This window comes from Gekko japonicus, unplaced genomic scaffold (genome assembly GCF_001447785.1).
Source record: "Gekko japonicus isolate JY-2015 unplaced genomic scaffold, Gekko_japonicus_V1.1 scaffold867, whole genome shotgun sequence".
Taxonomy (NCBI): domain Eukaryota; kingdom Metazoa; phylum Chordata; class Lepidosauria; order Squamata; family Gekkonidae; genus Gekko; species Gekko japonicus.
Genome location: NW_015169800.1, coordinates 374,533 through 399,305, shown reverse-complemented (window position 1 = coordinate 399,305; position 24,773 = coordinate 374,533). Strand labels below are relative to the sequence as shown.

Sequence of the window (24,773 nt, the reverse complement as noted above, 5' to 3'; positions counted from 1 at the left end):
GGGGTAGGAGGCGGCCAGGGAAGAGTCTCGTGCCGCGGGATCGCTCCCCCGCCGGCACCATCGGTCGGCACCGAGCCCGATGTTGAGGCGGTGACCGGGATGGTTCCTCGGTCCCCCGCCAGATTTGGAGGTTTCCCTTCTGCCCCGCTCATGACAGGCGTCAGACTCGGGGTGAGGGGGAAAATGGATTCCTAACAAAATGTTAGATCCCAAATCAGGAGAATAGATCCACGTTCAAAATGAAGCAAGATTTATTTCCAAAGCATGGTTGATCACGAACATACAGAAATTGTTAGGAATAACTACAATGCCCAGGGAAGGTGTATTAAAGGAACTTCAAACAAGGTTTAAACCAATGAGCTCATTTCCCTCTTTAGGTTACAGATTAGAAAAGGCGCGAAGCGGCCTGAGAACAGCAACGGCCAGTTCCATAAACACTCGTTGAGTTCACACGGGAAATCTAAACAAGCCAGAGCGTCAAGACACAACACCACATCACACCAGCTGGAGAACCTTGGCAGTTACAGATGCCCTACATGCAAAGGATAACAACTACAGGAGTGAGGGAGGGGGGTGGGTACAAGAAAAGGGACGAGAGGTGTCCCAAGGAAATGGCAGCTCGCTGACATCTTGATAGAGTGATGAAATAGGTCGAAATGATACTGGATTTGAAGGGTCTTTGCTGGGTTTCAGGATCACTATTATCTATGTAGAGGTCCAGGAGGGAGGAAGGGTACCCAATGTCAAGATTTCATTGCAGGCCTCGGTTAGTGGTTGGATGAGGGCAGTTGTAAATGTCTTATAGAACTCTTATGGAAATCCCTCAGGTCCCATGGATTTGTTGCTTTTCAGAAGTTTGATCACATCAAGAACCTCTTGTGTTTCAATAGGGCGTTCTAAGGTTTGGAGATGTATAGCAGTAATTTGTTTTATGTGAATGTTTGATCATCTCAGATGGCATCAGGAGACAGATTTTGAGAGGTGTATAGGGAGTGATAAAAATCTGCAAAGATCTTGTTTATTTCTGTAGATTTAGTATGCAGATGTCCATTAGAGTCTCCTGTTGCCATAATGAATCTAGATGATTTCCGTTTTTTAATTCTCCAAGACCGTAATTTCAGAGATCTGGAAGCAGATTCTCCCTCTTTGATGAAAGTATTCTTCATTAATCATCTTCTGAAATGGGGTGGGGGTGGGGAGTTACTGTGTCCAGATAAATCTATTGCCTTAGTTACATTTAATGGAGATGATTGTACAGGAGTTTTCAAAAAGTTGTACTATCAACACATTCTGTGATTGGGTTCAATAGTACAATTTGATCTTATGAAGAGCTGTGGGAGAAATACCAATGGATAATGTGAACATCAGGGATCCTACAGCATGCTGGAGAGCCACTGTTGGGGCTGCCGCTGGAGACTGAGCAGCTGAGTGATGATAATGGGGAGAAGAGCAGCTGAGGGTTGAGGCGTCTTGAGGATGTGACTGGACTACTGCCGTGTATGCCAAAAAGCAGCTAGACTGCTGGCCTTCCGCCTCCCAGAATGCTCTTCAAGGAGCTGGGGAAACTGTGTGATTCTTCTTCAGCTCTAGCCTCACCACAAGAATTGTTTGCGGGTTCCAAAAACCACAGCAGCACAGTGCTACTAAAATTACAGCTCTACAGGAAAAACCAAGCAAATCAAATAAATACCATTCAGAGACAGCAATGGTATTTTTACCCAGGCTGGAATGATGGATTTGCAGCCAAATACTCCCCGGGAGAGAAGGCAGAGAGCTGCATGTGTGTGCATGGGGGGGGGGGGTCTGTTGCAGGCACACACAATACCTTAATGCCCCCCCCCCTCAGTGAATACAAAGTTATCTCTGTGTTGGTCTCTCTGGTGCTCCTGGACTTGAATCTTAATGTTCTGCTGCGCAGCAACGTGGCTCTCCTCTGGAATGGTCAACGTGGTCATAGTTACTTTGAGAAACAATAGCCAAGCTGACACTCAGCACCTTCTCTGCCATTCAGTCTTCTGCAGTGGGTCTTCAGGCTCCTCTGAAATCTCCTCCACCCCCAGTTGCTGAAACATGGAATAGCCCCACTGCCTGGATCATCCAGACGAAGGGAATGCGCTGCACACTGGAAAGGCAGCCTTTCTCATCAAAGGCTTCTCCTGGCAGTGTTTCCTGGCGAGGAGAACTTGTTGCCAGCACAGATGTAGTTAATGCCTGGTTTGGTAACTAAAGGAAAATAATTCATCTTAAAGCAAAGCTGCTACAAGATGTGCACTCAACTTCTATTTAGGGCAGCATCAAAATTAGCAACCGGGGTGGTGCAAAATGGCCCTGAGCAGTCTGAAAGCTGGTGGGGAGGGAAACTAAACCTTCTCCTTCCAACAAACCAGAGCAAAGTCTGCTAATGAAACTATGCCCACAAAAGCCCACCCCATGTAAAGTTTGTGGGCACTTCAAAATAGCAAGCGTTTGTTGCAGCTCTTGGGGGCTTGCTAAGAGGGTCCAGCTAGTGAATCAAGAAAAAAATCAAGACACACACATGGATGGCCCACAGAAGGTGATCCACCATTTGCCCTTTTAGCAACCCCACATCACACTGCTGACTCCTGTTTAGTGGAGGGTCTACTAAGACCCCAAGATCTGCGGAGACAAGTCCCCCCCCCCCAACCTGTAATTATGCATTTGATTTTTCCTACCTAAATGCAGAACTTTACATTTATCCCCACTGAAATAGAAATTATCTGTCTGAATACAGCCACTTCAATCCAGCAACATGAACAAAAAGATGGAAAAAAAGATGTCGAAAAAGTGCAAGGTGTTATGGAACATATAATGAACTATGATATATATATATAATGAAATGAATGACAATCAGAATTTCTTAAATGTAAAAAACTGAAGGAATTTAAAAAGGATAATATGAATAGAACAGAGGAAGTGGAGAAAAGGATACAAGGTAATGGCCAGGGCACCGAAGACAAATTACTGATTGAAAGCCAAGTGCCAGACATAACTGCTGGGGCAGAAGCAGCCAAAGAACAAGCACTGCCACAGCGCCAGGGGCTGCTTTGCCTTTCACTGCACCAGTATCCATTCTCCTAAGCTCCAGTGGCAGTCCATCGGTTGCTGGGGAGATGGCACGAGAGGGCACTAAACCTGCTGCCTGACACGGGTGACCCCCAAGCCCATCACCCTCTGCCCTCTCTGTGTCTTGGTCACACCAGAGCTTGTGTTTGTGGAGAGAGGGAGGGAGGGAGGGAGGGAGGGAGGGAGATTTCTCCCTCCCCAGTCTCTTGGGCTGACCCTGACCAGGCTCAACTCCTCATTAAAATGCTAAACTCTGCAGGGGAGGGGGGGGGAGCAAGGCATGGGGTTGCCCCCCCCATCCCAACCCCATGCAGATGAGCCGTAGGCAAGAGACTGCTGGCAGATGCACCCCAGGCCCTGAGCACCCGTTGCAGCTCCATCTGCTATGGGGAAAGGGCCACACTACAGGCCACAATGAGCAGACCCCCACGGGGGACCCCCAGACAGAGCAGAGAGCTACATAAACTGCCAACTCTGAGGAAGGACCTGCTGGCCCTTCCTACCCTGGAAACAGTGAGATGACAGATCCCCTCTACCCACCAGCTCCCCCTCCCCATGCCAGCAAAGGGCAGGGACATCTCCACAGATATGCAACACGGCCCAGCTGGCCTCGCTCTCCCCCTCCTCTCCTGTGGCACAGCTCATCCCTGCTGGGAGCGGCTCCATTCCTTTGCCGCCCACCAGAAGGGGAGAGGTCCTTCTGGACTTTGAAGGGAGCTGGCTTCTGCAGCACAAAAACCACTCAGCCAATCAAAGGTCCCAGTTCCCTCCGTCCACCTGCAGCAGACCCCCCCCCCTCCCTCTCACAGGTCTGGCGCCTTCTCAGGCTCCCGACTTACTGTTAGATGCCAGAGAGGCTCTCAAGGGCTCCTGCTTCCGCGCCCCCAGAAGTAGAGGCCACCCAGAGTCCTCCGCAGCTGGCGTGGAGCACGACCTGAATGCTCCTTAGTCACTGCTCCCTTGGCAGGCAACGGCGGTGACCGCTGCTGCTGCTGCTGCTGCTGGAGCTGAAATTTATCTGAGGCACTCAGCCATGTGGAGAACAGAGAGAGGGAGCACCAGTGACCTGCGGCCGCAGCAGAGCTGGCCGCCCTGCCTTCGGCACAAACACCACCGGCCTTTGCCCGGCACCTCTTCCCCTCCAGGCAGGTCCCCTGAGCGAGATGCCTTTCCCACCCTCGGGAGCTGGGCACGTTCTTCAATACACTCTTGTACTCGGGGAAGATTTAGATTTCCTCCCACCTCCCCACCCACCCGCTGCTCCTGTAGTATCATATAAATAGAAGGAGAGCAAGTTTGCCAGAGATTGTAGTTTGTAGAACCTGTTTGCTTATTAAAATAGTACTGGCATTTTTATAAGCTACTCTGGGGAGAAAAAGGCAGGATCAGAAATACCCTAAATAAATCAGGTTGAGTCAACAATCACACATAACACAGGAGTGGCGAACCAAACAGCCCTGGGCAGCTGCCCCACCTCTTCCCAGGAGTAACAGCCCTTAAAGCCCAGCAAGCAACTGAAAAAGCATTTAGAAGCCCCGCTTATGCAGGGCTCAGGGTGGTTTAGGTAAAAGGTAAAGGTTCCCTTGCTCGAAAGCCAGTCGAGTCCGACTCTAGGGTTGCGGTGCTCATCTCCGTTTCCAAGCCGAAGAGCCAGCACTGTCCGAAGACGTTTCCATGGTCATGTGACCAGCATGACTAAACACCAAGGCACATGGAACGCTGTTACCTTCCCACCGAAGTGGTCCCTATTTATCTACTTGCAATTTCTTGCTTTTGAACTGCTACGGTAGGTTGGCAGGAGCTGGAACTAGAGACGGGAGCTCACTCTGTCATGCGGCACCCGGGTCTCGAACTGCTGAACTACTGACCTACCACAGCCTGCAGTTCAGCGTCTTAACCACTTGAGCCACCGCAGCTCCTGGGTGGTTTACAATAGGATAATTCAATACAAATTATAAAACCAATTAAAACCACAAGCCTACAGTATTAAACAATCAACATGCATATTTAAAGTGACAGTTCCACGTGTCCCTTTAGAACTGAAGGCTGTGCCACATTTCCCTCTGCAACCCTGGTGCTTAGGTTGTCCTGGAGGGTGATGAGCAGAAATTGCTGCCAGGTATACCTGCACCGAGGAATAGCTGAGGCCTTGGTCCAAACGAGACAACAGAAAACCAAAAACAACAATGAGGTTGGGCAGACCAACCTCCTGAAGGTAAGACAAAAACCGTCTCCACTTTCCATCGTATGAACTACAGATGGAGGGTTTTCGACAGTTCAGCAGCATGTGATCGACCCTAACGTCAGAGAACATTCACAGGATCCTCCACGCTGTCAGTCTGAGATGCGGCACATCGTGGTACAACACCAAGCTCTCCTGAGCAAGGAGGAGATCCGGCACCACTGGAAAGTGAATGAAGGAGCTCTTTGACATGTGAAGCAGAGTGGGAAACCAATGCTGCCGAGGCCACCAGGGGGGCACGAGAATGCATCGAGGAGCTTCTTCCATCACCTTGTGAAGCACTCTGGTAAGTAGTGGAATTGGTGGGAACAGGTAGAGGAATCGATTTGACCAGGGGTATAGGAGACTGTCCCCTAGGGAGAGGGGGTCCATTCCGAATCTGGAGCAGAACAAGCGACACTTCTTGTTGTGCCTTGTTGCAAAAACATCCACATCTGGATGACCCCATCTGTCGAATACCCGTTCGAGACATCTCCAGTTGAGTTCCCACTCGTGAGGGACGCTCCCCCCCTCCCCCGCTGAGGTAATCTGCCACCAGGAAAATGTCCCAGGTCTGGCACTTGTTCCATATCTCCAGAGCCAACCTGCAAAGTCCCCTGGACACAAGTCCTCCTGGCACTTGAGTAGTGATGCCTTCAGGGACGGGCTGTATGGAGCACTTTATGGGGAGCAGCCACCCACACTGGGAAACGATCACGAGTGTCTTCTCTCCTGGCCCTTCTTGTTTTCTCTTCTGGAAAACTGTGGCTCCTTCCACCCTTAGGTCATTTTATGCTGCCCAGTCAAAGAAGTGATCGGGGAAGATTGGGGCAGGGTGGGAGATAGGATTGGGGTGTCGGGAGCTGCAGATTTAATTTAATTTGATTAGTCCCCTCCAAAAGAATTCCTTGCTATGGGGCTGAAGGGGACAGCAGTTAAATTGAGGCTGATCCAACAGGAGAAGGCTGGATGGGCCCACACAAATCATGAGAACTGGCGTTTTCCTTCACGGCATTACAACTGCAAGTCCTTACACGGGAAACCGTAAACACGCTTGTGTGGTCACCAATGCTGCCTCTAAGCTGTGGAGTCTTGTGAGCAAAAATTCTGCTTTGTGAGTGTCAGCAAGCTGCCAATGGGTCTTTCCTATGTGTATTCAGAATGCCCTTAACCCCCCCCCATTGCCATGGTGAATGTAATCTGCTCGTGTGCGCATGTCTACCCTCACTCTCATGCGCTCATCTTCTCCTAGGCTGCATTCCTTTCTATGTACACTAGTCTTGCTTTGATGGAACCTTATCAGTCCAAGGCCACAGGTGGTGAGTGGCAGGAGGCTTATTGCTTAGTCTGTAATGAACATGTAGTGTGGGAATAGTCTAATTGTTTAACTGTATAGAACCGTTGCTTCTCAGGGTTTGGGCGCGCGATGAGCCTTCTGAGCGGCCACGGGAATCATATCTATTGGCTAGTGTGATTATGAATCTGCTTTAACCTATCTGTCAAACGCACATCTCGTTATTCTGAACAGAGAATCTGTTCTAAGTGCTTCATGGCTTCAATAAAGTAAAACCTTCCTGCAAGTGTGTACTTCATTGCCTGCTGTGGGGTCTGACAGTGAGCTGCTGGCATTAAAGTTGTGAGTGAGTGATTTGGCTGCTGCATAAATTAGTCTGCTCTGGAGCCCTCCTTCCTGAGCTAAGACAAAAATGTGTGAGCCGGAGGCTAAAAAACCTGTGAGCTGGCTCACACTAACTCAGCTTGGAGGGAACACGGGTGGTCACTGTCCACTAACGCCTCCAGTGCCAGAAAGAAGAGCAGGGCAAGGCATCACAGGGCCGGGGGGGGGGGGCTAGGCAGGTCAATCTGCTTCGACTCACCAAGACTCAGATGCGGCAGCCAGGACAGAGTCTACCCCAGAAGTGATATTAGCACCTTGTCATAATTTGTTAAGTGGGATTTATTATGTTTCTATCTCAGGTGCTGTCAGGGTATATGGGAAGTATGCCCAACATCTCTTGTCCCAGCTGTTGGTAAAAGGAAGCATAGATTTACTTTCTGATATTGCTGGAGAGAACTATAAATGTATCCCTTCAAGAGGGCAGGTACCAGCTCTACTGGAGGAGGAGGAGATTGTATTTCCATTCCTGATGACTTTATGTTTCAATAGCGTGGATTCCTCCAGTATCCCATCGGCTGCTCCTGTTAGTAGAAGCATACTGCTAGGTTGGCAGGAGCTGGAACTAGAGACGGGAGCTCACTCCGTCATGCGGCAACCCGGGTCTCAAACTGCTGAACTACTGACCTTCCACAGCCTGCAGTTCAGCGTCTCAACCACTTGAGCCACCACAGCTCCTTAGTACTAAGGACAAAGCCCCAATTTATCCGCACCAGATTACAGAACAACACCCTGGCAGCTCTTCTAAATGGACGGGTAACTCAAATTTGCCACCCTGTGCTGCATCTCGGGGCTAACCGGAAGAAGCAGAAACTCTGTTTGCCATTTGGCCAAACTGCCAGAGATGCCAAGAGGGTTCCATTGTAATATCCAGTCTTGGCATCCTAAGATCCTTATCCAGACTTTTGAGGTGACTGGCCAAGAGCAGGCTTGGAGTCTGCCCACCCATCATTTGATTGGGTTACTGAAGATTGGCTCGGCGCTCTGCCAGGACACTGATCTCTGTGGCCAGCTCTGCCAGGATGCTCTGCCAAGAACCCACTCCAAGGAGAGGAACGCCAAGGTTTTCGCCCCGGTTGTAAGTACAGAATCAGCTAGCATGGTATCTTTCGGTTTCTTTTGCCTAGCCATTGGTCTCTAGGGTTCTGCCTTCTGGTTGGTTCCAAATTATCTGTGTATTAGAATATACAAGAGGGGACCCGCAACAAAATGTTGCATAATGTGTTGTGGCTTGTTTTAACTGGTAATTGCTGGTTACCTACCTACATGCCTGCCTGCCTGCCTGCCTTCCTCCTCCTCCTCCTCCTCTTTTCCTACCTTTTCCAAAGATCATAGTCTGGCATTTATATTCTATGCATGTAAGCAAACCCGTGAAAGAAGGAGAAAGTGAAGACGGGGAAAAGTGAAGGAAAGAGAGAAGAGCAAGACTCTTATTGTGCCTAAAACGAGGAGCACGATTTTGAGCACGGGGTGATAATGTATCTATAGGCATAAATCAGTCCTTCATTCCCACACAGACGGATTTAGCTCCTCTTGGGAACAGGATGTTTGGATAAAGAGAATCCACCTAGAGGTCCCCTCCCCCACCACTGCCCAAACCCATCCCTCACCCCAGTGCAGGCTTGCCAAGTCCCCCCGGGGGGCGGAGAAACCCCCGCCCCAGAGGCCCATTCCCCGCTGCCACCGGCAGATTGGGCCCCAGGGGGAGCCCCACCAAATGTCATTCATGCCTTCTTCCACCTCCAATAGAGAGGTTACATATTGCCCCCACCAAATTTGGTTATGCCTCTGTTGATAAACCCCAAGATCACATTAGCCTTTTTTGTTGCCGCATCACACTGGCTGCTGATATTACGGTCCACCCATACCTCAAGATCTTGTTCATACACACACTGCTACCCAGAAACATATTCCCCATCCAGTATGCGAGTTCCTCATTTTTGTTATCCAGATGTAGAACTTGGAACTTATCCATTTTAAATCGCATCTTGTTCACATCCACCCACTTTTCCAGTGTGTTCAGATCTCGCTGACTTCTATCGCTATCTATTGTTTAGTTACATTCAATGTTGTGTTCAAAAAATTATATATTGCATGCTTAAAAGGCTATGAGCAGAAAAGAGGTCAGGCCACATTTGTCCTGCCAGTGCCACAAACCTGGTCTGTTACCAGCAGCCCACCAACGCATCAGCTCCCCCGTCTCCACATCATCCCCATCTGTTTTAGGAAGGGAGCTCTGACTCTCCAATGCTTAAACCCTGAACATCTTGTTGGTCTCTAAGGTGTTTCTGGACTCAAATCTTATATGGAGAACTGCCTGAATATTGCAATGCGAGGCAGTGCCCAAGTCACTGAACAAACGGACAGGGGCCCAGTGGGGCTTCCGGGCTTCTCCTACCACCACCGGAGACAGGTGCATTCTCTGCCAAGCAGTGGATACCTAAATCTGCAGATTGGGCCCACACTGAGAGAAAGGAGATTTTCCTCCAAAGCCCGAGGTTTGTAGAAAAATCTGAAAACTGCAAAAAATTACACTGGGAAGTTTAAATTCCCCCCCTCCCCCAAAAAAGCATTGTCTGCACATGTCTTGGAGACTGAGGTTTGTGTGTGTGTGGGGGGGGGGGAGATGAACTTTTGGGAGCCACTGCTCACTTCTTCAGATACAGCCAACACAGCCACCTATCTTGACCTAACACAGTAAGCATCAATGAAGCCAGGGAGAAAAGGAACTTTTCCATGTTTAGGTAGACACCATTAATAAAAATACCACTATCGTCTTACCAACTGGACTTGGACATCACTGGCTTCCAATGGGAATCCGCTAGGCACTGGAGGTTTTGTTTCAAAAATGGTTTGGCTGTAGTTATTGGATCTGGCAGGCAGTGACAAATAATCTTTCCCGGTTGTCTTCAGATCTGTCATGGGGTGACTTTCTCCATTCTGGTCCTGGAAAGAACAAGAAACAGTTTCTATGCTGTTTTTAAACAGGCACTGCTAAAGAGGCGTATGATCATGAAAATAACTAAAGTGTCTTAACTGTATTCCCTTAGGGAACCTGGAGGCAAAGGAGGCCTCCATCAGGGTCCAGCAAACTATTTGAAACAGGAGAGCTGCCAAGACCCAAAGGGGTGGGATGGGGGGTGGGTGGGGGTGGATTCAGACTTTTGCCAGGAGCTTGATGGGCACTGCAGGAGGACACTATAGTGATCCAGGAAGGGAGCTGCTGTACAGAAAGTACTACCAGTCTTCAGAAGGGGCTTGACACGTGGATTGAATTCAGCTTCACACCCCAGAGAAGCAGACCATCAGAGCCATTCATTTTGTTAGCTGACATTTACCAGTGACACTCTCTCCAAACCCTGAGCCTGGGCTTTGTACAGCAGCAAAGCCGGTTTAGGCTTCTGCCTCCCAGAACCCTCTGAAGAACTCTCAGCCACCAAAGGGCAAAAAGGACACAGGCCTCTCTCCTCTTCCCCACAAAGGACCTCACGCCACCCATGCCGAAACACAGAGGCCCCGCATGGAGTGGTTCTCAAGCTCCCCGGGAGCTCTCATGGCTTAATCCCCATTATCTGCTAATTGCAGACTTCCCAGCTATCATGGACATGCAAGAAGCTTGCAGGGCAGCCAAGAGGAGCATTATCCACTCCCGTTGCAGACTCCCATTACCTTTTCAGAGGGGAACTGAAAGACGCCAGCGCTGCTCATGCTGTTCCTCTGGACATTCTTTGGTCGGGCCCCTTGAAAAAAATCAGATCAGCAGCCGTCACCAAAATTCAGCTCTCAGGACAAGCAGACCACATTCAGCTCGTGGTGCGGACCGCCACCTTCTGCACCTTGAGAAGACCAAGTGAACTGCACCCTCCGCTAGTACTGGCCTGCTCGGCACTGTCAGGATCTGCACACACACACACGAGCGCGCACACACATGCACACACACCCCACCACCACCACTCCAGGACTGATGCTACGGGTGAGACCACGTGCCTAAAATGCTGGGCGAGGCTAGGAGGAGCAGGAGCGGCCTGGGAGTGGTGCCCGGAAGGCGGCTCCTGGTGTCACACGTCTCGGTCGGTCCTGCAATCAAGACATCAGATGCTTGTCAACTCCCGCTTGTGGGATCCTTGCAAGGATGATGCAACATCATCCTTTGGAATCTACAGGACTCCAAAACAAGTCCTACAGAAACAAACACATTTTTGCAGGCTGTGGTTTCACTGGGACTGGGAGCAGAGGTCCATCAGTGGCTATTAACCACAAGGTATAGATAGGGGCTCTGGGGCAAGTGATGCTCTGTCTTCTTGGTGCTTGGGGGGGGGGGGCTCAACAGTGGGAGGGCTTCTAATGTCCTGGCCCCACTGGTGGACCTCCTGATGGCACTGGTATTTCTGGCCACTGTGTGACACAGAGTGTTGGACTGGATGGGCCTTTGGCCTGATCCTACATTGGCATCTCTTATGTTCTTATGTTCTAAAACCTCTGAACTCAACGGCGTGGCTAAGATCCAATTTAGAACTTCCAGCGAAAGCCTTGCTACTACTGATTATGAGACATTAGAGAATGCAATGCATTAACCTGACGTTGTGTTCTCTTTAATATTGATCAGAATACTGTTTTATTGTTTTATTATTGTTTTTATATGTTAATGTTGAGTGAGTTAAAAGAGGGCAGAGCACAGCCCAAATCCCATGTGCAGACCGCATCAATGGGGATCCGGAGCTGGACACCATGATTTGGTTTGCTGGAGGAGTGTCATGATCTGGGCTGTGCCACCAGAGGCCTACTGGGCCCAGGGAGCCTGGCTAGCAGTAGGGGAGGCTGGGCCTACAAACCCCAGAAGGCCTTGGGAAGTTTTGGCGCCGATTTTGACCAATAGGGAAGAAGAGGGCTAGGGAATAAAAGAACTGGTGCAAGAGAAAAGCTGTTCTTCCCAGGAGACAGGGCCAGAAGAGAGGCTACCGTGGGGAAGAAACCCTCATCCTGAGGGAAGAGTGAGTAGACTAGGGCCACTTGAGATAGTGTGCTAGGGACAGTATATATTTAGACGCGTTAGGGCATTTGATTTCTTTTCTTTTCACCCACTTACTGTTATTATTCTGCACCTTGTTTGTTTGACCTCCTATAAAATAAACTGTTTTCATTGTTCATTCTGCCTGGTCTTCACGCCTATTATTTGGCCAAAAGGGAGGTCTGAAGGTCTTGGTAGGGTGCTCTGGGCCTTCTCAAGGGATCCTAAATCCAGAGTGGTGGCAGCATCCCCCTGAGCCCCACCTGAGCCGTGACAATATTCACCAGGCATATCATGAGGGGATGACCCATTTAGAATTAATCTGCTAGCTGACATACAGAATTTGGCCAGAGATGGCCCTGCCATATTGACATGAATGTCCTTAGACTGTCTTCTGGGAACAATATATTTGAGTTGGGGATCATTAATGTCAAAACCCATGGCCTTGTAAAGGAGTTGATTATCCCTCCCTAGCTCAGCATTACAGTCACCAGCAATCCTAGATTCTGCTAAAGGATATTCATGCTCAAGAGCCTTAATATATGTACTTAAGCTGTCCCACTGAGCCAAAAGTTCGGTATTATTGGAACATGGAGGTAAATAAACGTTGAAGATAAGCAGACTAAAGTAAGGCAGTTTAAGGAGGGCTGTATGGGCCAAAGGGGGGCACCTTTCAAACATAGTTAACAATGGGATGAAGACATTGTTAACCGAAGACATGGTTTTTTATCTGCTCCAGTCTTCACCCCAAGCACCAACAGATGGCCAAATAGTAAGATCTTACCCCAACTGCACAACCTCCCCAAACACTGAATTCTTCTGCTGGGAAACTTATTCAAAGTAATCCAGCCCATTCAAATCATTCCTGAGACAAATACTTTTACTGTTTTATACAGTATTTTTAATTTCCAAAGAACTTACAATGTTTTGTACCCTCAGCAATCTTGTGAGGGAGATAACTAATATTCTCATTGTGCAGATGGGAAAGCAGGATAAGAGAATGTGATTTTCCAAAAGCTGCACAACACACCTGAACATGGGACTTGAACGCAGGTTTCTCCTCTGAAATTCTAGTCCAACTGTTCACTGGGAGACATTGACCCTCATTGGCTCAGACAATTCCACTCCCTGGAGTGTCTCCTTGCTTGCGCAGTGACAGATGCAAAGACTGGGAGCATGGATGTTGGGCCTGCTGCGTTTCCCCAACCCTTAGGATGAATGTGCATCAAACCCACCCTACATTTCAAACTTCTCTGACCCAGTGCCATGAAGGCTTTTCTGCTCTGGCACATGAGCATGTCCGTTAATCTGCTGCTTCTACCCCCGTGACTCCCCACCAGGAAAAAAAAAATTGGCATTACTGATGCATACCGCTCAGGAGCGTCACAACAATCTCACCATCTACTGAAGAACTACTGTATAGGAATGATCTGCACATTGGCTCTTTCCTGCAATACAGGTCTAGATTTTTTAAAATTAAGAACAGAATTTACCATTTGAAGAACATGCAAAAAATACAAAGAGCCAGGTAACAAATCCTGGAGACTACCAGCCAGGACGTCATACTTCAATCTATTCGGAGTTCTCAGGCAAGCCATTTACTCTTAGCCTCAACTCACCCTTGCAGGGTGGGAATAAAATAACGAGCAGTGTTGCAAGGGCTCCAAAAATAATGGACATGAATCAATTTGAACGTAGTGCCATTCCAGCAATGATTATGGCTCGTGTCGCCCAATTCCTGAGTGCACCGAAGGCCCATTGACTCCTTGCATTGATCCTGGGCCTGTCAGGCCAGCTGAGTGTTGTGACTAGTTCCATTCTGCAACTCAATTCCCCAGTGCGCAAGGGCCCAGTTGGGATTAACACTGTGACCCGCACGGACACGGGGCTCTCGCATGAAGGTATGTCATGCCTCAGCTGCAGGCACTGCTCGAGACGCGGACAGTGTGGCGGCGGTCAGAAGGGGGCTAGTTGGGTGGGAGGGGCCCCCCGCCACCATCCCGCCCTCCACAGAGGCAGGCAACCAGACAGGGTGGCTCAGAGCTCACTGCCTGCATGGCAGTCTGGGATGCTCCTGCATGCCGCAATGGGAGGGGATGATAAACTTGAGGCAGGGGGAGGCCTGGAGTCACTGCTCGAGTTGCCTCGTGGCTCAGACTCCCCCTGTACAGCAGGTCTTGTGGTCCACATGGCGGGCTCTTGGATGTAATGCACAACAGAGGCTGTTTGGCATCCTCTCCCCAGAGCAATCTCATGAGGTAGAGGGAACCCAACACCCTTCCGGACTCTTCCACCCTCTGGGTCTGCCCTCTTCGTGGAGCTCGCCAGCAGCAATCTCTGCCGTGGCTCAGGCCACTCCCCCGCCTCACTGAGCACTGCCTCCTCCGACTGGCAGCAGCTCTCCCAGGGCCCAGGAAGGTGGATCCTGTGGCACGGGGCGGATCGTGAGAGGGAGGGCAGGGAGGGCTGCCTCAGGGATTCGTTCTCATGGCACTTTCTGACATGCCCAGGGAAAGGCCCATCGCCACTTTGGAGTCAGGAAGCAACTGTTCTCCAGACCAGTTCGGCCAGGGATCCTGGAGGTTTTTTTTTTTTTTTTACCATCTGGGCATGGAGCAAGGGTCACTGGGGTGTGTGTGTGTGTGGGGAGGGTTGGACTAGATGACCCTGGAGGCCCCCTCCAACTCTATGGTTCTTCTAAGAGAGAAGTTTTCCCAGTGCCTGCTGCCAGGTCAGAGACACACCTCTCGTCCAGTGCCAGGTAGGGCAGCCCCGGATCTTGCTGAAGAGTTTGGTTTGCTGCTGCCTTAACGGCACAGAAAGGGGACAGGGGGAAATCTCCATGCTCCCTCCTTGAGTGATGCCACACTGAGTACTGGAAACATCACTCCCAAGTGCAACTGCTACCAAGTGTGCCCGCGGGAAGTGGCCCAATGTGTCTGGCCTTCTTGACCCACACAGGGCATTTTACACATGACCCCTTCCAGTTTGGCTGCTCAGCTCAGGATTGGCAGGGGTTTCCTTCTGCAGGTGTTTGGGAGGAACGCGGGAAGCAGCCCATTAGAATGAAGTAAGGCAAGAACAAACAACGGGCAACTCCCATTCATTCCAGTTGGCCTTGAAGAGGAAAACCCCCCTCCCCCAACACACCTGCTCTCGATGGAGCCCAAACTCAGCCCCCAGAGGCACCTCCGGGGTATGGCCAGTTCTGGTTTCAGAAGCAAACATGTTCATATTAAGCTGACTGGTTTTCAAACTGTCATCATCTGCCTTTCCTCCCGAAGTGGCATCAATGTATCTATTTCCAAAGCGTTCCATAAAGGATATGATCAATAGAGCTGCAAAATGGGGCTAGGGACAGACTGGGGAGAAACCTGAAACAGTCCTGGGACGTCAAAAAAACCTAAATAAGCCCAAAATAAATAAATAAATACACAGAGTTACAGTACCTGCAGATTTACCAAAGGCATGCGCTGATTCAGCTCTCAGTTCCAGGCCTTGATTTCCATTTCACTCTCAAATCCGTGGATGGAGGAGAACTCGCCGAACCCAGGCCCAGAAACAACCCCTAGAAACTCACTGCCACATAACTTGGCTTGGCCTGGCTTGGGAGGCTGCCACTGAGCAGCTTTCTCTGGGGAAACTGGACCTGTTAGCTTTGGCGGGCTTCTGCCTGCTCCTTGATTGGCTCCAGGCCACCAGGGGACCCCCTTGAATTGTGTATATCTACTTCCTTCCCGCGCTTGTGGCCAGTTCTAACACGAGAGGTGTAAAGACAACCTGCGTACTTCAGTGTTTCAATAAACTTTACTTCTTTGCAAGAAAGTTGTTGAGAACTGATTGCTCCAGGAGTCTGACACAACCCTGTTTTAACTAACTAAAAGCTTCCACAATGTCTTCCACATGTTACAGCACTCCAGCCCAGTAGTTACAGAAGTCTGGATCAGCACAACAAAGCTAGCCTGATCCAAGAGGGCTAACACCCCACAAATCTGGTGAAGATGAAATAAAGAGATCTGGGTTTTGTAGCAATGTGGGGTCTAAGGGGTCTTAAGACATTTACTGAAGAAGATCATCTTGCACCATCAAGTATAGGGTAATCTGCCTCCTCCAGGGCATCAGATTCACTAGCAGCAGCAGCAGCAGCCTGAATTTCACGGACCTAACCTGGGTATTGGTGCTTTAACTTAAGGAGGGACAATGGCAATCATCGTCACATGCATCCAGGATTCAGTGACCCGGACAGACACCAGCTCCTCCACGCATGGGTTGCAGACAGCAGGAGCCTGGCAGGATCGACACAGAAGGAATCTCTCACCTTGCGCTTCATAGCTGGTGCAGCAAACGGGCGTCCCCTGTTCATCCTCGTTTGGCTGCAGACCCAAGAGAGACTTCAAATGTGCAATGTTTGCACGAGCAGTTCTCTCCCCACTGTGGTCGCCAATCTACGAAGCAACATGCACATTGTCATTAATTACGTTTATGCCCCCTGTCAATGCAACTACTGAAACAAAGCACCATAAAAGCATATTAAAATCCACAATAAAGCCATTAAGAGTAAACTGAAAATAAATGAGCAAATGACAAGTCCTAAAAGCAGCCAGCTCATCCACAGCACATCTAAGCCAGAAGGCAGCTGCCCTGGCAGGCTTTCTGAAGGAGGCAATTCCACAGTGTGTGTGTGTGGGGGGGGGAGGGTTCTGTTCCTTAGAGTGCCGTCCCTATTGGCAGAGGCCAAATCCTGACTGTAGGTGCAGCTTCTTTGGTCAGTTTGGCCAGAGGACTCTTCCATAGAAGCCTCACTTCTCATGACCACGGCTCAGGCCTACAGAGAGACTGCAGGAGGCAGGAAATCAAAGCAGCAAGGGGTGAGCGCAGTGGGTAGGACAGGACCAGGGTACAGAATCGGTCCTTAGAAAACCACAGGGGAAGCAATGGGAGGACTGGAGAAAAGCAGGAAAGACACCGGAAGGAGGAAGAGAAGGATGGGCAACAAACATCATAAGGTTCTTTTGCAGATGCATCTGTCAATGTGATTTATGGTCATTCTAAAGCAACATCATAAATTCATGGGGAGCTCATAGACCAGGTCGGTGATCCTCCAGGGATTTCTTTCAGTGCACGAGTCTCAGGGCACACGAGGAATCTGATTTGCCTTCTTCCTGACATGGAAGGGGTTCCGTCACGGCACCCCACGCCAGGCCACCTCCTCCTTGTCATCAAGGACCCCCTGCTGGGCTCAAGAGTCGTCCCTGCCTGCCCGCCCGCCCGCCCCCAGAATCTGCCCCACTGTTCCATCGCCATCTGGTGCTGAGTCATCCGCCCTCCACAAAGGACCACAAACCAAATGCCGAGAACATGTTCCTGCCTCAAGGCCCACAAACAATACTTCTCCGGAACAGATGGCACGTGAGCAACAAGGCTGCCTTTGGCCTCCATGTCCAGGGCCCCAGGATCTGGGGGGGAGGGGCTGCGCCACTTTGCAGCCAGCTCATGGCCTGAAACGCCCCTGCCCCTGGGGGAGGCGGGAAGGGCCACCAAGCCACCACTGACTTAGGGCCACTCCGCAGGGTGTTCAAGGCAAGAGACCATCCTCGGTGGTCTGCCACTGGCTGCCTCCGCCAACCACGATCCTGCCATTCCTGGGGCTGGCCCTGCATCGCTTCTGAGGTACTGACAAGATGGGGCTCGCCTGGGCTGGGCTGTCCAGGTCAGGGATTGTTTACTTGGGTCTCAGCAAACACTCAGCCTCGTGAGTTGACACCTCTAGCACCATCCTTCGCAAAAAGCCTGCATCCACACCTTCCATGCGCCCCTGCCCTGGAGCGCCAGCAAGCAACCCCCAAGCAGATACAATCTGGCAGCAGCGCACAGGCCCAACAGCTGAACACACCCCAGACTCACACACAAGCACACACACACACACACACAATCTGCAGGGGGGAGGGGGGGAGGGCTTCCCATCTTCTCAGTCCGGAGGTCTTGCTACAGCCCACTTGCTTCACTCTTCCGCAAAGCCGGGGGTGGAAGGCCAAAGAGGGCCAGCTGACCTTCAGGAAGAGCAAAAAGGGCACCGCACTGGAGGCAGGCAGGCAGGCAGGCTTGAGTGAGTGAGTGAGTGAGTGAGTGAGTGAGTGAGTGAGTGAGTGAAAGTATGAGGGCAGTGGAAGGGCTCTGGGGCCAGAGGGGAAAGATGTGTCCACGTCACCCCTTTCCGGCCACAGTAGTTCAATGGATCAGCAGTGGTCCCTTTGCTGGGCAGCCCCTACCGCCGCCTGCACCCCGCCTTCCACCCTGTGCCTCATGATGCCACCAGCGCCCACTGCCCGCTGGCCTGCCACCACCTGGCCTCCCTCACAGTGGCCAGCAGAAGGGCCGAGGGGGGGGGGAGTGCCAGAGCTGTCCCCTACCTCCTCCTCCTCCCCTGAAATGCCAGCAGGTCTCTCTTGGCCCGCAGCTGGCTCCCATACAAGGAGGGCGTGTCTCTCCAGTGGGCGAGCGTGCTGGCACACAGGACGACGCTGCCTTTGACCTGAGGTGATAACGCTCGACCGCCAGCATGCAGAGCGTCTTCTGGGTGAGCGGCTGCATTCGGGCCCGGAAGCCCCTTGGTGACGGCCACGCTGGATGCCAGCCAGACCCCTGGGTCAGGGAGGGGGAGGCCACCGCCTGTCCCCCAAATCACCCGGGCCAAGAGGATGACCTGAGCCCGGCCGAGGGCCTCAGGGAAGTCCCAGAAGGGCCTCAAAGCGACCACAGCCTCCAGGAGAACCTCAGCCCCTCCTCCTCACTGATGCCACCTTGGGCAGGGCACTCTTCCGTCCCGCCAGTTCTTCAGTGCATGGAGCAGGTGGAGTTCCAAAAGGCGAGGAGGTCACTGATCAGGCCTTGCTCCAGCAGGCTGGCCTTTGCTTGCCTCTCATGCAGCAGAAAAGCTGGTCTTCATGCTGCATGAGAAGTGAAGCATGGTCCTCTGGTCATTTATGGGTGGCAACACCCCACTGGGCTCCTCTGAGGAACCCAAGCCCAACGGCTTCCTTGGCCACCAGATGAAAGAGGTGGGCCATCCAGGCCCACACACCTCACCACTGCCTTTAACGTTGGTGCCTGCTGTCAGTTACTTCCCTCAGTCCTCTAACTGCTGCTGGACAGGACCAGAGAGACTGGCCACTGTGTGTGCCAGGCCCACAACTGGGTCACCAGCTCAACAGCCCGCCTTCTCATCCCTAGGACTGGCCCCTTGCCTCTCCCCACAGCCTGCTCAGGTAGCCACCAGCGTGCAGTCAGTGGCAGGCAGGCAGGCAGGCTGCCCTTGGAGCTGACCCAAAGGTCCCAGGTGAAGGGCACTCTCCTCCCCCAAGCACAGGACAACCGTGACTTCACGTACACACTGGCATCCCAACAAAACTGTCAGAGTTGTCCTTGAGGCAGCTTACAATGAAAATAATAGTACAATATAAAAGCAGGTCATTAAAAAAACAAGCTATTGGACACAAATGGTATTAAAAGCTATCCATAAAACAGGAGCCGACAATTTTAAAAGCTGGTAAAATAAAAGCTGCACATAAAAGTATAGGTAAAAAGATGTATTTTGGCCTGGAAAGTAGGCACTCCGTGAGCCTCAAGGGGGAGGGCATTTGAGAGGCAGGAGGGGCCACCACAGAAAATGCCCTGCCTCTCGTCACCACCTCCCTCACCTCCGGAGGCCGGGGCCGAGAGTAGTGTTCCCTCTAAGCTGAGTTAATGTGAGCTAGCTCACAGTTCTTTAGCCTCCAGCTCACACATTTTTGTCTTAGCTCAGGAAGGATGGCTCCAGAGCCATCTAATTTATGCAGTAGCCAAATCGCTTGCTCACAACTTTAATGCCGGTAGCTCACAAAGTAGAAATTTGGCTCACAAGACTCCACAGCTTAGAGGGAACATTGGCCGAGAGGCAGATCTTAACTGGTGGGCTGCACAGTATGAGAGGAGGTGGTCCTTCAGGTGTCCTGGACCCAAGCCATTAAAGGAAAGAACCAGCATCCTGAGTTGTGCACAGAAACACATACTTAGCCAGTGCAGATTTTTCAACACAGGCACATATGCTATACACGCACCCTCACAAGCTCACACACACAAGTATGCAAAAACCAGAAACCACCCACAGAACACAAAATTTCATGATTTTTTTTCAAAAATCCACCGATACTTTTAAATCCCATAAACAGTGACCCACAATAAACAAACAGGAACCAAACAGACCAAAAGGCAACCCCCCCCCAAACCCTCAAACAAGGAAGACAGATTTAAAATTCAGCCCCACCTCATCAGCACATGGCAAAAGAACGAACTAACTGTAAAAGAACCCACAAAACAAATTTTAAAGAGCAGGCTCCACCCACCCACCCACTACTTCATAGACCAGAAGTGTGTTCCCCTCTCAACTAAGAATCCAGGCCTCGCTCTCAAGACACAGCAAATTAAGCAACTGTAAAGAACCATCACAACAAAATGGCTTTTGTTGTATTTTTACCACAGAGATTTGGGGTGATTCCTAGAGCACTGTGTGATGTGATGATGCCACTTTTGGGTCTTTCTGGAAATTGTTGTGGTGCCCCCCCCCCCATTGGCTGGTGCCGACTGACCCCCCCCCAGTCGCCGTCCTGGACGGTTGGCTCCAACAGGATATTCTCCTCCCTAGGTCCTTCTTCGCTTCTCAGCTTACGGTTCTGTGTAGGAGTCCAGGGCCAGGGGGAAAAGGAAGGAAGGTGGAGGAGTAGCCTCAGAACTACGGGTTATTAGAAAAAGGGGGGTTACGTCACCCCCCTTTCGTCCCGTCTGGGATCTGGCTTCCTTGGGGTTGACCGTCAGAGTTCTCTCTCAGCGTCTCCTTTCACCAGCCCAGTCTCCTCCCCGGCTGCCTCCATCCTTCCGTTTTTATTCCCTCTCTGGCCCTTCCTCCTCCCCTTGGTTCTAACCCCGCCCCCAGCTAAATCCCTGGACGCCGAGTTGGGGTGGAGCCGTCCCACACAGCCAGCTCTCTCCCAGCTCCGCGTCTCCGGGCATCTTCCAGGCTTCCGTGCAGCCCCGCCACAGCTCGCAGCTCTCGGGCCCGCCGTCCTCCGCTCTGCTCATACTGCTGGCGTGCCCCAGCATCCTTCGGGCCACCTCTGAGTGGCCTGCTGCTCTTGCGCAGCTCCGTCTCCATCTTTTTGCCCGCTCTGTCGTTAGAACCCTCCCTGGACTGGGTCGGTGGGGGTCCGGTTGTGGCTTGTTCCTGGAGCTCCCAGCTAGGGCCGGGACAGTGATGTCACTGTGTCATGTGACATTTCCCCTCCTTATGCCCCACCCCAAATCCTTCAAAGTCTGCCAGGCACAGGCAGCAAGTGGCCTCTAAATTCCAAGTGTTTCCCAGCAGGGAGAAGAAGCGCTCTTTGGATATTGGCTGATCAGGGTCCAGGCAATCAATTTCTATTTCCCTTCTATACCCCTCTGACTCGTCCTCTTAGCCAAGAAGAATTGCCTCATTGGCCAGGGCCAGGTCTCCTAATCCCTTCCTAGGATCTGATTGGGCAGGATAAATTTCTCACTGCCCTCTCCTGTTTCCAGGAAACACGAACCGGGGGGGGTGGGGAGGGGGACAAAACAGAGCAGCAAATGAAAGGCCCTGATATTCCCAGAATAATCCTGAAACAACCTGAAATTTGGGGGGGAGGTGAATTTTGGAATCCCAAAAATTTCATGAGTGCCTGGTTTCATTTTGGATATCTCTGACTTGAAATGAAACAGGAAATTTTGGGAGTAATTTTGGACAATGCACAAAAAAAGAGTAATTAGTGGACAATGCACAAAAAATAATAACACATACAGTAGAACAGCACTTTGTGTGCGTGTAACCCCTAGCTAGGAATGGAATGAGCTGAGTCAGCTGGGCTGAGGCAAGGAGTGGAGAGCACATGGTGAGTTGCTGATAGAAGGTAGGGTTTTTTTTCTTTTTCCCTTTGCCTTCCTAGCTGCTCTGTGGGAGCTGAAAGAGAGTTGGGTTCTTTGTAGCCTGATAGAGAGTGGTTCTGTTTAAGTCTGTTTGGGGCTGTTTGTGATTTGGGGTTGTTGGAGGCTGAGTGAGTTGCTGTGGAGTGCTGTTGATTGCAAGCTCCGCCCCCTACTGTGCTGGGCTCTGCTGAGCAGGAAGGGGCCTTTTGAAACAAAGGCTGCTCCTCGCCAGAGACGCGAGCCTTTGGTGTGAGCCGAAGGGCGAGAGCTAAAGGACTCTTGCCCTGTGGTGCTCAGCCTGTGGGTCGTAGCCTGTGGGTCTTGCTTGGAGGCCAGGTAAGAACCTGAGTAGAGGGCTGCTACTGAGTTCTGGAGAGAGAACTGCTGGCAAGGTAGCCATTTGATCAGTCTCAAGGTTTTCAAGGTACATCACCACAACAAGAATTTATGTTGGACTTTGAGGGAAGTTCCTGGAGGCTGTAGAAGGCTGTAGAAGATAGCATTGCTCCTAGGGAGATGGATAACGAACGATCTATTCCGATGACCTGCCAGGGTTGCGCCATGATCATTTTTCTGCCTTGCCAAGAAATGCATTATGCGTGCTGCAAGTGCAAGCTTATAAGGATGCTTGAGGAGAAGGCGGGAGAACTCGAGGCACAAATCTGTACACTGAGGAACATCAGGGAGGGAGAAAGGTTTTTAGATGTGAAGGAAAAGGGACTACTGAAAGAACCGCAAGAGCTAGCAAATCCTGAGCAAGAGGAAGGAAGTAACAAGGAACAGGTGGGTGAGTGGAAGAATGTGACCTTGAGGAGTCAGATAATCAGGAAACACTCACAGCCAGTGGAGCTGCAAAATCGCTACCAGACGCTTCTGATGGTGGAAGATCAGAATAGCACACCCTAAGATCAAAAGGATGTGACAGACACACAAACACATAGGCAGAGAAGGAACCAAGCTATCCCACGGAGGAAGAGCTGAGTAGTGGTGATTGGTGACTTCCTTTATTTAAAAAGGGTAGCCCCTATGACCCATCGAACTACAGACCAATTAGTCTTCTGAATGTGATTTGTAAGCTATATACTAAATACCTCTGTCAGAAGCTGTGTGAATGGCTAGATCATAGCAACTTACTTGAAATTGAACAAGCTGGTTTCACACCTGGGCGCGCTACTATTGATCATTGCTTAGTCCTAGATTGTTTTTTTTTAAATATGTGAAACATCGGAAGAATACCTTGTACGCGGCCTTTGTTGACCTCAAGGCAGCCTTTGACTCTGTTTCTAGGGGAAGGCTTTGAGCCAAATTGGCTGACATGGGTATCGATAGAAGGCTATTGCTTCTATTAATTAAACAGCACGAAAATGATGCATTAATTAAACTGCACGAAATAACGAAAATAACCACCATGTAACTGCAGTGCAGTATCGCCAGGTTGGGCCGATTGGTCATCTGGAACATCGTGGCGTTCCCCCCCCTTTTCTGACCCCTTCCTCATATGCAATGGGGAGTGTGTATTATAGTCTCTCATGTATCCTGTTTGTTGTGAATTTTAGTCTTAACTATTTTTAGCCTGTTTTATCGCTATTGCACTTTGTGCCTATGTAAGCCGCCCTGAGCCCGAGTGCGGGGAGGGCGGGGTATAAATGAAATAAGATAAATATGCATTAAAATAATAACATCCAAATAAGACTCACACAAGATGGGAAACTATTGAAAAGAATTCCAGTGCAAAAAGGAGTCAGACAAGGTTGCCTTCTGGCTCCCTTCTTATTTAACATCTATGTTAACACTTTAATCACATGCCTTCATTCAATTGATATTCATGTTCCCTCATTCTCAGGTAGCAGAAAGATTTCAATCTTAATGTATGCTAACGATGCTGTTCTCTTATCCCAGACAAGGATTGGCCTGACGCGAGCTCTGATAAAATTTAAAGAGCAATGTGACACCGAATTACTATTAATTTCGCTAAAACTAAAATTGTCCGTTTTGGTAATTCATTCAGAAAGTTCAACTGGAACATTAAAGGAAATACCATAGATCAAGTTAAGAACTTTCAATACTTAGGCATTACCTTTTCTTATAATTCCAAATTCTCAGCACATCTGTCCTCATCAGGCTTTTGATAAAGTTCCTCATCAAAGGCTCCTAAGTAAGCTCAAAAATCATGGGATAGAAGGACAAGTCCTTTTATGGATCAAAAACTGGCTAGTTCATAGAAAACAGAGAGTGAGTGTAGGTGGGCAATTTTCTCAGTGGAGGGTGGTAAGCAGTGGGGTACCGCAGGGATCAGTACTTGGTCCACTGCCTTTTATCTTGTTCATTAATGATTTGGAGTTGGGAGTAAGCAGTGAAGTGGCTAAATTTGCGGATGATACAAAGTTGTTCAGGGTGGTGAAAACCAGTGAGGATTGTGAGGCACTCCAAGGGGATCTGTCAAGGATGGGCGAGTGGGCGTCAACATGGCAAATGGGGTTCAATGTGGCCAAGTGCAAGGTGATGCACATTGGAGCCAAAAATCCTAAATATAAATACACGTTGATGGGGTCTGAACTGGCAGAGACTGATCAAGAGAGAGATCTTGGAGTTGTAGTAGATAACTCACTGAAAATGTTGAGACAGTGTGTGACTGCAATAAAGAAGGCCAATGCTATGCTGGGGATTATTAGGAAGGGTATTGAAAACAGATCAGCCCATATCATAATGCCCCTATAAAAATCAATGGTGCAACCTCATTTGGAATACTGTGTGCAATTCTGGTCACCACACCTTAAAAAGGATATTATAGCTTTGGAAAAAGTGCAGAAAAA

General features: G+C 50.2%; 1 protein-coding gene across 1 annotated transcript in view; it reads right to left on the bottom strand.

Annotated features, from left to right (window-relative positions):
- GPSM1 (G-protein signaling modulator 1) overlaps window positions 1-24,773 on the bottom strand; it is a 68,624-nt gene that overhangs the window by 24,361 nt on the left and 19,490 nt on the right. The window contains exons 8-10 of the mRNA XM_015417109.1: window positions 16,307-16,433; window positions 10,650-10,720; window positions 9,762-9,926 (exon numbers count right to left, since the gene is read on the bottom strand). Of these exons, the coding sequence (XP_015272595.1) occupies window positions 9,762-9,926; window positions 10,650-10,720; window positions 16,307-16,433 (363 nt within the window). The remainder of the gene's footprint in view (window positions 1-9,761; window positions 9,927-10,649; window positions 10,721-16,306; window positions 16,434-24,773) is intronic.